The sequence below is a fragment of the Daldinia loculata genome (genome assembly GCF_022478755.1).
Source record: "Daldinia loculata strain CBS 113971 unplaced genomic scaffold F4817scaffold_13, whole genome shotgun sequence".
NCBI lineage: Eukaryota > Fungi > Ascomycota > Sordariomycetes > Xylariales > Hypoxylaceae > Daldinia > Daldinia loculata.
In genome coordinates, this window is record NW_026054867.1 from 534346 (window position 1) to 547893 (window position 13548).

The 13548-nt window shown below is 46.6% G+C and overlaps 1 protein-coding gene across 1 annotated transcript; it reads left to right on the plus strand.

Annotated features, from left to right (window-relative positions):
• Positions 1–9239: 9239 nt before the first annotated feature.
• On the plus strand, positions 9240–12205 carry F4817DRAFT_44580 (uncharacterized protein). Its single transcript, XM_049307483.1, has 4 exons — positions 9240–10411; positions 10577–10629; positions 10683–11941; positions 12001–12205. Exons 1-4 carry the CDS (start codon positions 9684–9686, stop codon positions 12064–12066), a joined length of 2106 nt encoding a protein of 701 aa, XP_049160965.1. The 5' UTR covers positions 9240–9683; the 3' UTR covers positions 12067–12205.
• Positions 12206–13548: the final 1343 nt, after the last annotated feature.

The following is a 13548-nucleotide window of genomic DNA, read 5'->3' on the forward strand; positions in this document are numbered from 1 at the left end:
CCATATCGAGAGGTATATTTAAATTTTATTTGGTTCTAATAGTAAACTTACCACCTTTTCCATATTAGCTACCTGTTATAGTAATGGGAGCTTACAACTTTAAAGACATCAATGAGGAGAGTCCTTCTTATTGTTATACCCTATTGATATCCCCTATTTTATACATAACCAGGAGCTAGCTGAGTTAGGGAACTTATCACGAGACTATCCTAAGACTTCTCGGAAACGGAATGGTCACATGTATGTATACCGGTGACCCTGAGTTGAGTACCTAGGTTTGTGGTTATTTGCGTAATCTAGTCAATTTCTTATCACCAGGTCACACCGTGATGCTCTGTCACTAATAATAGAAGGGATGAAACTGCTTGTATGCCGAGATAGCCTCTCTATTCCCCGGACAATATTTACTTCCCACTTCCACGTATATTAATAGCATTGGGCATCGACGATACGGAACGTTAAAAGGGGCCAAACTCCGAGTATTGTGCGCTTCACTAGGAATATCCGGGATGTTATGCGATACTACCCAAGCTACTTCCTGTAATTTGGCAGCCGGTAAGTTCGGTTCGATTATAGACGAATCAAGCTATGGTCCCCTTTATGGATGGGCTCTCGGCGCTTGGCGAATCGAATCGAGCGATTTCGAAGCATAGGAAACGACGCTGGCAGCGAGCTAGGCACGACCCGGATCACTAGATTATAAATCAGGTTATACTGAAGACTATCATTATCCCCATCAAGATATTAGAAGCCAGAGACATCTGCTGGATTCTCCACATCTTCCAACTGATCTGCGGTAATGCCTCTGATGTGCCTGGAGGCCTTATTACACTTGGTGAGTCATTTAGAATATAATTGCCTCTCAAAGACTATAGTGCGTGGTTCTTTCAGTGCCGCGAGTGAGTCATCTCTAGTCTATATCGCGCTTATAGGGCTATATAACTACCTTGTAGTGATATTTAGTTTCATTTGAGATCCATAGGAGACTAAAGCAACCTTGCTCTTGCGGAGTAGTGTCAAGGACGATAGGCAGCATCTTCGACCGCCTGTGGGTAAGTAGGATACAAAGGGGAAATGCCGTTTGGATGAATCTGAAACAGCATAGATTGATAGCGGAAAGTAACCGCCAATGGATAGGCGGTGAGTTGAGGAGAACCACTTCTCATTGGAGGGAAACAGATATGCGAGTGAAACAAGATGGCAAGTTGGAAGTGCTCGGCTTAAAGTCAATATTCTCTAGTTGAGCGCGCTTAAGATTAGGTAGTTATGGGCTAAGGGGAACTACGTTGTATATCGTTGTGTAAAAACTAGGGAAGCTCGGGATTTTCATTTTAGGAGGTGACGTCTAATTAACACTTGCAGCCCCCGAGCGGCTGCAGATTGAGGCTATCTCTTAATTTAGTAACAACCTCCAAAAATAAACGCCCCAGATCCCTCGTAGATATGTCACGGGCGGTAGGTAAGGCTGGGCCGCAAGGGGGCGTAGAGAGTCCTGAAGCTTGGCTCTGCCCTGTACCGTTAGGTGCACTAATAGGGGGGATGTGATAACGACATACACACATGCATATACCTCTGGCGGTTGGTAGTCTTGCGTACAGCTTGCCAGCACTTTAGTACACAGAGTGAGCGTCTTGAGCCTCTTGCCCCTGAGTCTACTTGCTATGAACGACAATGATGATGGAAAACTGGCGAATTAGGGGCAAGCCGGTGGTCTGCAGGCGCTTCTGGAAGCTAGCTGGTATGCAAGATGACGACCCGTAGGCGCTTCTCGCAGCGGTGGGGGTACCGCCGTCGAGTGTTCCTGTACATGGCGGCGAAACGCCCACGCATTTGGCTTTCCCCAGACTGCGGGTACCCAACCAGACGAAGATAGCCTGGTTATAGGGTAGTAGTGTCGCCTTGGTGCCTTGCAGGGAGGATCATGACGGCGGCAGGCGGGAGGTATGACAGGCAGATTTTCCGCAAGTGATCTAGGACAAAAATAGCAGACAGAGGTGCGTGGGATGCAAAGAAGCATCACCACGACATTGAATTACGCTCATGCGCGGAGGAAATTTTCTCGAACGCATATATTTCAGCGTATTCTTGAGCGACAAGCTATACCCTACACCGTGATGTCTAGGCGCTTAGATGTTTTAGCCAGTGGGCGGCTATGCGAGACTGGCTGCCTCTTATTGGATAAATGAGCGGGCGGTAAAGTAAACTATTTCTGATTTGAGGATGATACTTTAGAGACAGGGTATTTTTGGGATTACTTACTTGTAATTCTTACACTTGCAGAAGACAAAAGAAGACAATGCCGTTCCAGTGCCCTGGCTGTGGCATTCCTTTTTAAGCCTGACATATTTTCGCGGGGATATGATGAGGCTTAAAGATTGGCTGTTGTTTTTTATGCAGTAACTAGTTACTTGTTGTTTATTGTTTAGGTCGGCCGTTGAAGCGGCCTGGAATTTAGCACACCTAAAATGCTATTGGGTATAGCGCCTACTTGTCATGTGACTGTTACCATAGACGCATTACCTAGCGTACCTAGCGTAGTAATTCCGCATTTGCGTTGTATTGAAGTTACGACTGTGCTGGGTACGCGGTTACCAGGTAGGTACTTACTAGTTTGGTACGAAACAGGGAAGTACTGATGGGTCTTTTACAACTGAAGGCACATTGATCTCCCTAAAGTCGGATTTAAACAATTTAAACACATTGAAGCAATGCACAGTATGCACATATCTAACAATAGGTTAAGCTAATACACGTGTACCTGACAAGGAGTCTTTCCATGTCACATCTACCAACGCCAGCCATGAGAACCATGAGAACCTGGCTGAGGGCTAGTCGCACTACGCATCCACCAACATCAATTGTTCGCAGTGCTGCACCAACATCAACTATGTATCCTTGTGCTACCCATTTATCATCTCGGGCTATCTCGAAAGCCACCATCGCCACGGTACATATATACGTATTGTACAAGTATGCATGTGCAGCAATCTTCCCTCCTCGACAACGTGGCCAAGCTCGTGACTTGTCACATTGCCTGGCTGCTGGTAACAAATTATTACCCAAAAAAAAGGAATTTGCGCCGAATTAGCGACGATAAAAACATGTTGGTTTTGTGGTACATGCACGTTTCCTACGGCATTATTATGTATTCTCTATGTATTCTTCTTCCTGGATCATCCACATGGGCTTCTAGGTATTTATTTACACACAGCTTCCTACTAACAGGCCACTATTAACAGGTCATTACTAACTATCAACTGATTACTAACATTTAACCAACCGGCCGGAACTATTTTAGTTTTAATGTTTTCCGATTCGACCATCTCCTTGTATGGCAAGCCACAATATGTATCACTCATATGTTCCACGGTTTGCTTGAGTTTCGGTCTGTCGTCTTTACGTCACCTACTATGCCTAGTATTGTCAAAGCGCAGTCGGTCTCCGGGGCGTACCTCGCGCTTATTATTATATGACGGCCGGCTGTTGGACGTGGTCCCGCGGTCTTACAGTAATAAAAGCCTAGCAGGGGTGCTAACGGACCTTTTCCAGCTTTTACTGCGGCGCCGTGTTCATAGCTTTTATCTTCTTCTGGTGTGGTATGATATTGTTCCAGGTAGCCCGCATCATTTGAGTCTCACAAGGTCCGGCCTAAGCAATAGTTAAATCGAACAAGACGTCAACCATCAAACATTTTGATACTGCCACCTACTCTACGGTGCTTATTATTACTCAACGGCCCGAAACCTGATGGCAACTAGGTGAGGCGTGTTTCTACTTTGGATCCAATAGGGATTATTCCACTTCACATTCATATTTGGAAGGCTGGTAGCCCCCAACATCTGTCTCAATTTGATAGACCGAAGGTTCTGTTAATGCCGTACCACTTTGTGCCACGTTAACATTACGGATTGATGAGGGGCTACGAGCAGCCAGAAATATAGGAAGAGGATGCAGATCTCAGGGAGCCACCGACGAAGAACTCTGTTAACTTCGGCCTCACTAGAGACCTATAAGCGACCTCGCCGTCAGCCTGGCACAGCATTAAACAATCTCACCTCCGCTTTCTAGTATTAGCGTCATGAGGGGTAGCAACAAACCTTATCACAGGTCGATACAAGGAGACCAGGACACGGCAATGCTATGTATGTACAATAGCCGCATGAAAAACCCCTTCTTGTTTTCATGCACAGGCCTTGACCACAATACCGAAAGCTTCTTGTGCCCTACTAGGCTTCCCAAGCGGGTCGTAGCTAGAACCCAAGAATGTTCCGCCGATTTCTAAGAAAAGAAACCTGGGCCAGCAGATGGGTTTTATGCGCGGACGCGGTTGATCGATTGTCTCGTCCGATGTTTGGCTTTCTCTGTTGTAAGCTAACCAACTAGAAGCTATTGGCTTCTGACCAATGAGCAACGGTAAGCCGCTTATGGATCGATCACCTTCCCGAACGGCGGCAAACGCATCCGAGGAACAAGGTCTCGATGATTCGCGACAAGCGCTTTGCGCTCGCCCCACAGAGCGTGCTACAGTGAGATAATTCAGAAACGCCTGCGGAGAATTAAGTAAAAGGAAACCCCAGGATTACGACCATCATGGCCCTCTAAGGAATTATCCAAATGTTTGGTGAGTAGCTAAGAACAGCACAACTTTGGTACCCAAGGTTATAATATCGTCTCCAGATTTAGTAACAGGTCCATTTAATGTTAAAGCTAAAAGGGTTTAACATTTGTGAGAATTCTTTATTACATCGCGTAGGTAGGTGCCTTCGGACGAAAGCAAATTGATGCTGGCTATGCTGGCTATGTGTCAGACGCCGAGGGCAGGATGGTCCCGTGCGTGCCGTGCGTACCGTACGCGACGGGCTCTCGAGTCACGGCTCGAAGGGTGCTATCCGGCCGGCAGGGTGCATGGCCAATATACTATATTCGAAAATGGAAAAGGTTCCGGAGCTAAGCAGGTCAGCACGTGCAGCGCCCGGATCGATTACGTTGCAACAAGATCCAGGGGAAGGACCAGCGGTAATAACAGCATTGACATTATGATCCCTCTCTGGTTCTTTGTTTGCTTGGTGAAGGATTCATGTAGCCCTATTACTCCCCATTACTCCTTTCTTGACCGAGGAACAGCCCGATATAAGATGATGACTTACGTAGCTACGTCAGCAAAGCGGTCGTGTTGCAGAGTAGCACCGCCGTATTCGGCTCAGTATCAACAGCGTTCTTGTGACCGGGGCCGGAGGCCTGCTGTATTAGCGGCCTCTCCATGCCTTGGTTTAAGTTTCAACTCTCGGAGTCAAAGATCGATGTAACTCGCAAGCTGATACGAGACATTTGTGACGACGGGGTGAGCACATGCGTTAGCAGCAAATCAACAACCTCTCGTCGGCTCTAGACGCGGGTATTCGCTGCGTCCTAAAAAGAGCCCTGGGCATTTTCGACATCACACGCCCGCGCCAAATTGCATGACAGCTGCATCCCTGTCTAAAGGCACCTATTGGCTACGGTCAGAGTACATACAACCAGACTCGCAAACTCCTCTGACCACACCTGCCGGCAATGCTCCAGGGTCGACCTTTTCTGGTTGGAAGTAGTGCTGCCGCGACAAGAATTGGCAGAATTCCAAGACCCAAAGCGGGAATTGACGGTTGCACCTCTTGCTGTGCCGCTCGCGCACTTCTACAAGATCGAGGTCCCTTTCAAACTACTTAGATCCTCCCAATCGCACATCGTCTTCTACATCCTGGCCAGATTTACCAAACCCGCTAACACCTGCGTGTGCTATTTTGATCTCTTACCTAGCGGCGGCTTGAAATGTCGTGGGTTAGGAGAATTAGGCCAAGGGTTTGTAGGGCTGCGGCTAGGCCTCAAGAAGCGGCCTTTATTGATTCATCAATGCTTTTTATTCCCATATCACATCAAGGTGCTAGTGACATCTGAAGATGGCCACAACGATAGACTTGTCGCGGACCGAAAGTGCTGCACCTATCATAGCCTACCCAGGTAGCTTTGAGGCGAGACGTGACAAATACTGTAGTGAATGGCATAGCCCAATGGCACTTTTTGAGAAACCCTGGTGCAACGTTAAAAGGGGGGCCGTTGGTGGTAATAAGAGGAGTTCATCGCCGTTGGGGTTAGATCAGGTACACGCCTCTATTCGTCGTATTTGATACGTATTCGATGATGAATGCTCCTGCGGCAGTGCTACCGGTTCAGATTCGGTAACATCGCATGGAGAACGGCGGGAGACATAAGACTGATTACCAGACTACGTACATATCTTTAACCAAGGTAAGGATGAAAGAAGCTACAAGAGCTTAACACTACCTACGTACAACAACATCTCGGCTCTAACGCGCGGGACTTGGCCCCGTACAATCTTGAAAAAGAGGAGTATACAATTTCGTTCTCTATTTAGATGTTTTAAGTTGGCATTTAATGCTTCAAGAGGTAGTATATGTATTTGTATCCAAGATATGCTAGGACTACTAGGTACCTGTAAGATCCACCGTGGCTAGCATAGCGGAGGTACAATAACTACATTAGCGCGCCAGTATGGGATCAGGACATGATCTCAGGGATAATCTCGACGATTTGAAATGATTTCAATTACGTGAACAGCTTTTGACGATCCTATAAATGAGTAATGTTGTTGATAAGATCCTCATGCGAATTGGTGATTCTTTTGAATTGGACACGATTATGGAAAATTACATCGTATTCAAAAGGACAAGGTCACGAAGTTCCGAGATTGTATGTAAAATACAAGGGTTTTAAGAAATAAGATACTTACTTTTTTGGGATAGTCACGTACCTCCGACATGATCCCGGAGATCATTTTAAAATCTCGAAATCATGTCGGTATAAGGATATATGTATTTAGTAAAAAGACAAAAAATATGTAAGCGCATATATTTATTTAAACACAGTACCATATTATTATTACGAATAGTTGAAAATAAACATCACAGGTGAGGCTCGAATTACAGACTTACAAGTACGATTACAATTACAATTACAATTACAATTACGATTACAAGTCTACGTGCCTTACGATTGAGCTAAGTCTTACGATTGAGCTAAGTTTTACGTTGCTATGATTTTACGGGAAACAATAGCTGGCTTGTTGTTGCAGTATATAAGGCCGCAATAAGGGGAGGCAGGTGCAATTCGAGGTAGGTATAATAAGTCATACTTACGAATAGGTCGTACTTACCTGGGCCAAAATCATCCCCGAGATCGTTTTGAAAGGCTAAAATGATCTTGGAAGGCTAAAATGATCTTGGAAGGCTGAGATTATCTTGAAAGGCTAAAATCATACAAATTCAACATGATCTCTATGACTATTTCAAATATGAGGCTATTTTCATTAAACATCGTCACGGAGACTCGAGATGATTCGATATGCAATATTATCCTGGTGACAATGTCGGGATATTGTAATAATATTCAAAATTTTAAAATAATCTTATAAGGTGACATAATCCCTAAGATCATGTCCCCCTCCCACCCTGGCGCGGTAATGTACGTGAATTACATGTATGTACCTAACTAACCTAATGGACCTAAGGTATACATATACATCGGTACTACTGGTACTACACAGAACGTGCAGATACCCTTGCTTAGTAGCCGACGTTCCTCGACTCGCTTCCAGGTTCTTTCTGAGGTTCTTTCTGATGGGACGTTCGTTTCGCGCAGACATACCTCACCACTTATGTAGGTACGCATAAATCCTTGGAAAAAGCTAAGGTACCTCGGCGCTTTGTACAGTATCTCTCCTTCAACCTTTAGCCTTGGTCACCAAGCGCCATGCCGCCCAATACGTACATTAACTGGAGCAGCTAGCCACATGTGCAGGGTTTGTCGATCTCGTCCGCGGTACAAAAGTATCGAGGCATCCCGCGGAGGACATGGAGCTCACGGTCAATTCTTTTTTTGGGAATGCACTTTTTGTTTTGCCCTGAAAAGTTGCAGTATTGAAACTACATAAGTATACCTACCTTACATATACATGCATACTTCGTATATCCATGTACCAATTGCTAGCTACATCAACCTAACGCAACGTTAATTGCTTGCATTCGCTCCTTTCCATCTTTCCTATTCGCGCTCGCTTACCTAGGTACTTACCTAACACCTAACACTCACCTACTACTGTATTATTTTCCTTCGTATTTTTATTTGTATTGATTATACGATACATGCATATATTAGGTACATACTACGATACAACGCAACTACAAATACGAATACTTCTACGTACCTACTATATCTGATCAAGAGAGGGTACTGGCTCGCCCCGGCTACCTGCCCTATCCACCGACGTACCTTAGGTACCTTACCCTCTACATCCTTACCTGCCTACCTCCTACCCGTCCTACTCTATCTACCTATCCTTGCCTTACATCAACCATCAACTTCCCGCTCCGCCTGGGTTTTGCTGCTGGCTAGCCACATATTTTTTTTTCCCTTTATATTTTCTTATATTCCCCCCCTACCGCTGCCAACTACTACGTGCTACCTTGATTACTATTACTCAATTGCACTATTGCAAATCAATTTTACTTACCTTCTCTTTCCCCTCCGTTCATTTTAGGCTCTTCCGTGGTACTCTCTGATCGCAGTTAGAAGGGAGGCGAAGAGGGGCTGTCTACGTTGACACCTACCCCTAACGTTGGTGAAGGGAGTAGAGCGAGAGGCATCCGGAAGCCATTCATTCCCGCAGGCGCAGCAGGGCAAAGAGTTAATCGCGCGTCAAATCGCCAAGCGCTGGCTGGTCCTTTTTTTCTTGTACGCATTAAATAAGGGTCAAGGATCCCAACACGAGGAACGAGTGGGAAGCCGAGAATTTCATTATAGTTGGTTCGAATTCGACAAGTTGCATCGTGGGCCGGACCTCACGAGAAAATAGTCTAGAGTTTTTCCACGCGGTCCAGAACCCCAGATAGCTATACTCGGCCCAACTATCACTAACAAAAAAGAATTGACGTTCCCTGGATAGGAATCCCCTTAGCAGCGCAGACCAACGTGCAGTCTTTTAGGCGCAGCAGCCTGCGAGCTTGCCTGCTGCTTACACCGCAACACGGCACTACGCAACGTACCGCATCAGCCCTTGCAAATCACCGTCGTATTACGCTGCCGGATTCGATAAGAACGAGGTGCGGCTGGCTCAATCCCGCTCGCTTGCACAAAATTGCCTCCCCGCGCACTCTCTTTTGAAGTTCATCGCAGTCAAAACCTAGAGTTTTTGCAGATCACCCATTGTTCAGCTCCACGACGCGCGCATCGATTAGGGATCTGAATTCTGTCGAATTAAGGCCTTTATATTGACTCCTCTCAAAGCACTCGCCTTCAGGAATCTTGATTCGAAAGTTCTGCTAGATCATAACGCGATTGCTGTGTGCACCATCGTCCCCGGCGGTTTTGTTTACGGCTTCGTTCGCCTATTTTCCCTCTGGCATTTTTTCTAGGTTTCCTACTGGACTTTTCAACCAGGCCATACGTCAATCAAGGCTGCATATTTCGGCTACGACCCGAACCGTGCCGTCGATTATTAGTTAGGAGTTCTCAATCAAAGGGCACCTGCATCAGATTTACTAGATCTTAAATGCAGATCCGGCTGGTTAAAGGGTTTCATCGTACAGTAACTGTCGCTCACTAATATACGTCTGGATCATCGAATTCCTATGCACCTCACGCAAGGCAGTTGGGCTGAAGATATTGTTGGACGAACTATGGCGACCTTTACGGCTTTAAACGGAGGTGAGCAAAAAGGTGCTGAGAGGCCTGGAAGCAGCCCTACCTCAATACGCGCAGCCTCCGAGGAACAACCTATTCGCCAAATAACTACCCAGGAACCCAAAGTCGGAGAAACCCCTACGAGCCAAAGAGAGCACTGGTCAGGGCTAGGTCACGAACGGTCATCTTATCAACCTACTAATTATCCCGATGCTGAAGGCGCGCACAAGCGCAAACGCTCAATCTCGGATGAGCCGCGTAGAGAAGGACTAATTGCTCGAGAGCGGGAACAGCCATCTCAAGTAGAGTCACGTGAATCATATTCAACTCCGCAGAGAGAGCGCGAGTACAGGCAGTATGGCGAAGAGAGTCGAGAGCACCACGAATCTTGGTATCCGCGGCAAGGGCACGCTGATGAACGCAGCGCATACGACCGGCAAAGTTCCGCAGGCATGGCTCCCTCGCCAACCGATGAGCAGCTCGGCGAGACACTTCGAAGAGGAACTTCCCATATGGAATCCCAGCATGATTACGCAGCGACGAGCCCCGACGGTGACGACAGTTCTGTACTCTATGGCAGTAGCTCTTACAGTCAGGAACAGAGAAAAGGAGATGCTGTGATTCAGTCTGACCCCAAGAAGAGGAAGCGCAATTTCAGTAACCGGACCAAGACTGGGTAACTAGGACCCCATCATTCCGCCCGTTTTACGCATTGCATCCAGGACCCCGTTGCTGACTTTTAGGTATGGCGGCCGGCTCCGCGTCCTCTTACGTGTTGTAGGTGCCTAGGCACCTCGGCACTTAAGGACGAGGTATCGGCTCTCCGTACCAAAATTTATAGCTGCCTAACTTGTCGGAAGAGAAAGAAGAAGTGCGATGAAACAAAACCGCAATGTGAGCCTTCCCCTGGATGAAACCAAATCCTCATTTACTTATGGGTTGAACAGGTACCAACTGCGTCCGAGGCGGTTTTGTATGCCACGGATACCCCAACCAGCGAGGTTACCCGAAAATGGAGAACAAGCCCGCCGCTGTTCCGCTCGAATCTAAGGACCCTAGCTATGTGCCTCCAGGTGCCTACGGAATGCCTCAGCAGAGTAGTTACCCGATTGCACCCCCACCGCCTCCAAAGCGTGATCAACCAGCTCAGGCCTACCGCGGTCAACCGCTCCGGATAGAACCGGTGCAGGGCCGGCCGATTCTGGCAGACGATAGCCGGCAAATTGTTTCCGCTACCCTTCCTACACCCACTCCATCTGCTACAAGCCCGGAAAACAACAAACTTTCTTCGATATCATATACCAACCCAGGAACTATGTTTCCTACCCCGATAAGCGCTACGAGCAGTACTATGCAGTTGCCAACGCCGTTAAGCAGTGTTGACCGGCACAAAGACTACCAGAGGGTACCACCATTACACGATCTTACCCGTACTGAGCACGACACTTCGCATTCGAACTCGCTCCCGCAGATTAATATTCTCCCGCCAACAAGAAGCAGCAGCCCACCAACTCAAAGTCATCAAAGTCAACCTGCGCCACCGCCACCACCACCTCCTCCACCTCCATCAGCAACCGCAACTGACCCTCAAGAAGCAGCACGTCTCGCCTTGTCGCAACACTTGCCTCCTGAGCGGGAGAGGACGCAGAAGGAAGAGATGCTCACAGGAAATCAATACTATCCGTTTGACGAAGAATTGGTACTAGAGAGGCAAAGATGTAGCGCCGCATGTTTTAGGTTTAACAATTCCACCAACCCGAGTGTTGGAGTCTCAGCATCCGAGCGTTCTCGGCTTTTCCGAGAAATTCTACACCCGACAGAGCCTATCTTCATGAGCCCGCAGTTACAATCGTCTATTACAAATGTTGGTAGCGTTGGGCAAGAGGTGGTTGTCGAGGCGCCGTTTACCTGTGATTATGGCTACAACATTGCTATCGGAAATAATGTCTTTATTGGTCGGAATTGCACCATTATCGATCCTATGGAGATCATCATTGGCAATAACTGTTACATCGGACCGAACGTCAGCCTCTTTGGCGGCACCCTGCATACCGACCCCAAGAAACGCAAAGGCAGTAAAAGCCCCCACATCGGTTCGCCTATTTACGTCGACGAGGATGTGTGGATCGGAGGCGGCGCCATAATCCTTCTTGGTCTTAGGATCGGGAAGGGAGCAACGATCGCTGCCGGCGCAGTGGTCACCAAGGTGAGTTTTTGTTTGGTAACCCCATTAATACTATAGACACGGTACTGATGAAAGCTTAGGATGTACCTCCGTTTACGGTCGTTGCAGGCAATCCTGCTCGGGTAACGCGCGGTGCTATTAGCTGACAGGGCACGATGGATTATGTTTATGCTCATCACTCATAGTTTCTTAATATTGGCTACGATATCTGAATTTATCGATTGCTATTTATACAAGCGCTTCTCGTCGCTTCCGCCACTCGCGCCGTCTTCACGTACAGATAGACACGAGAATTTCCGCACAGCATACGATGGGTGGTTCTGCAACGGTAGAACCTAAAACTCGGTTGTAGCTTCCCTCCGTAGAAGCAGATGAGATATCGGCAGCAATTTACGGGGACGACGACGCATTTATTATATATACGATGGATTGGGGCACATCTGATAGAAGAATACCAAGTAGCTCTGGCAGCTATATGGCAGATTTAGGTGTTGGGAGCAAGCCCATTCCTTTTTTCTTCTCCGTTTCTAGGGGTGCATATATACGGATTTCACGAATCCCCTACCGTCATATATCTTGGACTGTTTTTTGGAGAGGACAGGAACTGGCTTCACTAACGAGATCACGGCCGTCATATACGCATGGTGTTTTACGAAGGCAGGCCAAAGTTGCGCCCTTACGCGAAGACGATGATTTCGACGAAAAGAGAAAGAGATACGGCACTATAGAAAGATCTATGTTAAAGATACCCGGTTTATGGTTTGTCGGTCGCGATTTTTGACTTAGGACTGTGCACGAAGGATGTAGCTGCTGTACTTGTATATTATATTGTTAGGGGAATTGATACTTTGTTTAAGCATCTAATATTTGATTTTCCTGAACTGATGCTTAGTGAGATATAATGAGTTGGGGGTTAGAGAATAGCAGAAGTCAGATGTGATGCGTAAATGTATATGCAGGATCAAGGTAATATTATAAGATGTACGATACGATCCGAACCAGAGACGTGTTACTCCATTTGCCCCTGACGAATGATGTGTAAACGAGCGAGCATAGGCTATTCTGTTTTTTATGGGAATGGTCTCCTTAGTATTGTATCGGGTCGAGTATATTCCTCCGGTGGGATTTTAACGACATTGGACGTTTTGAGTAAAACGTAGCTTACTCGGGTATTAGATAGCAAAGAGTACCTAAGCAAGCAAGCATATAAATTCTTTAACATGATATTAAAAAGCGTACCTAACCTAATGCATTGTCGTATTGACTAAGACCTACCTAGACTTACTTGTATATTTCCGTGGTGCCAGCTACTAATTTCAGTAGGTAGGTAGGTAGGTAGGTACCTAGGTAGCTTGTATGTATGAATAGGTAGGTACACGATATAAATAACTATGTAAATGAATCGAAATGGAGATCGCTCAAAGGGTAGCCCTTTTACTTTGCTACTTCATGTCTGCTTCTGAAGACTACCTAGGTACCTAATAACTATAGTCTTGTATAGGTATGTATAACTCTTATAGAACAACCATGTACTCGCCTCCGTACCGACGCATAGATACTATATATCGATAAATCAGACAAACCAATAGCCTATAGAGAGGTCCTGCCCCTTTTCTCTCATGGTTATC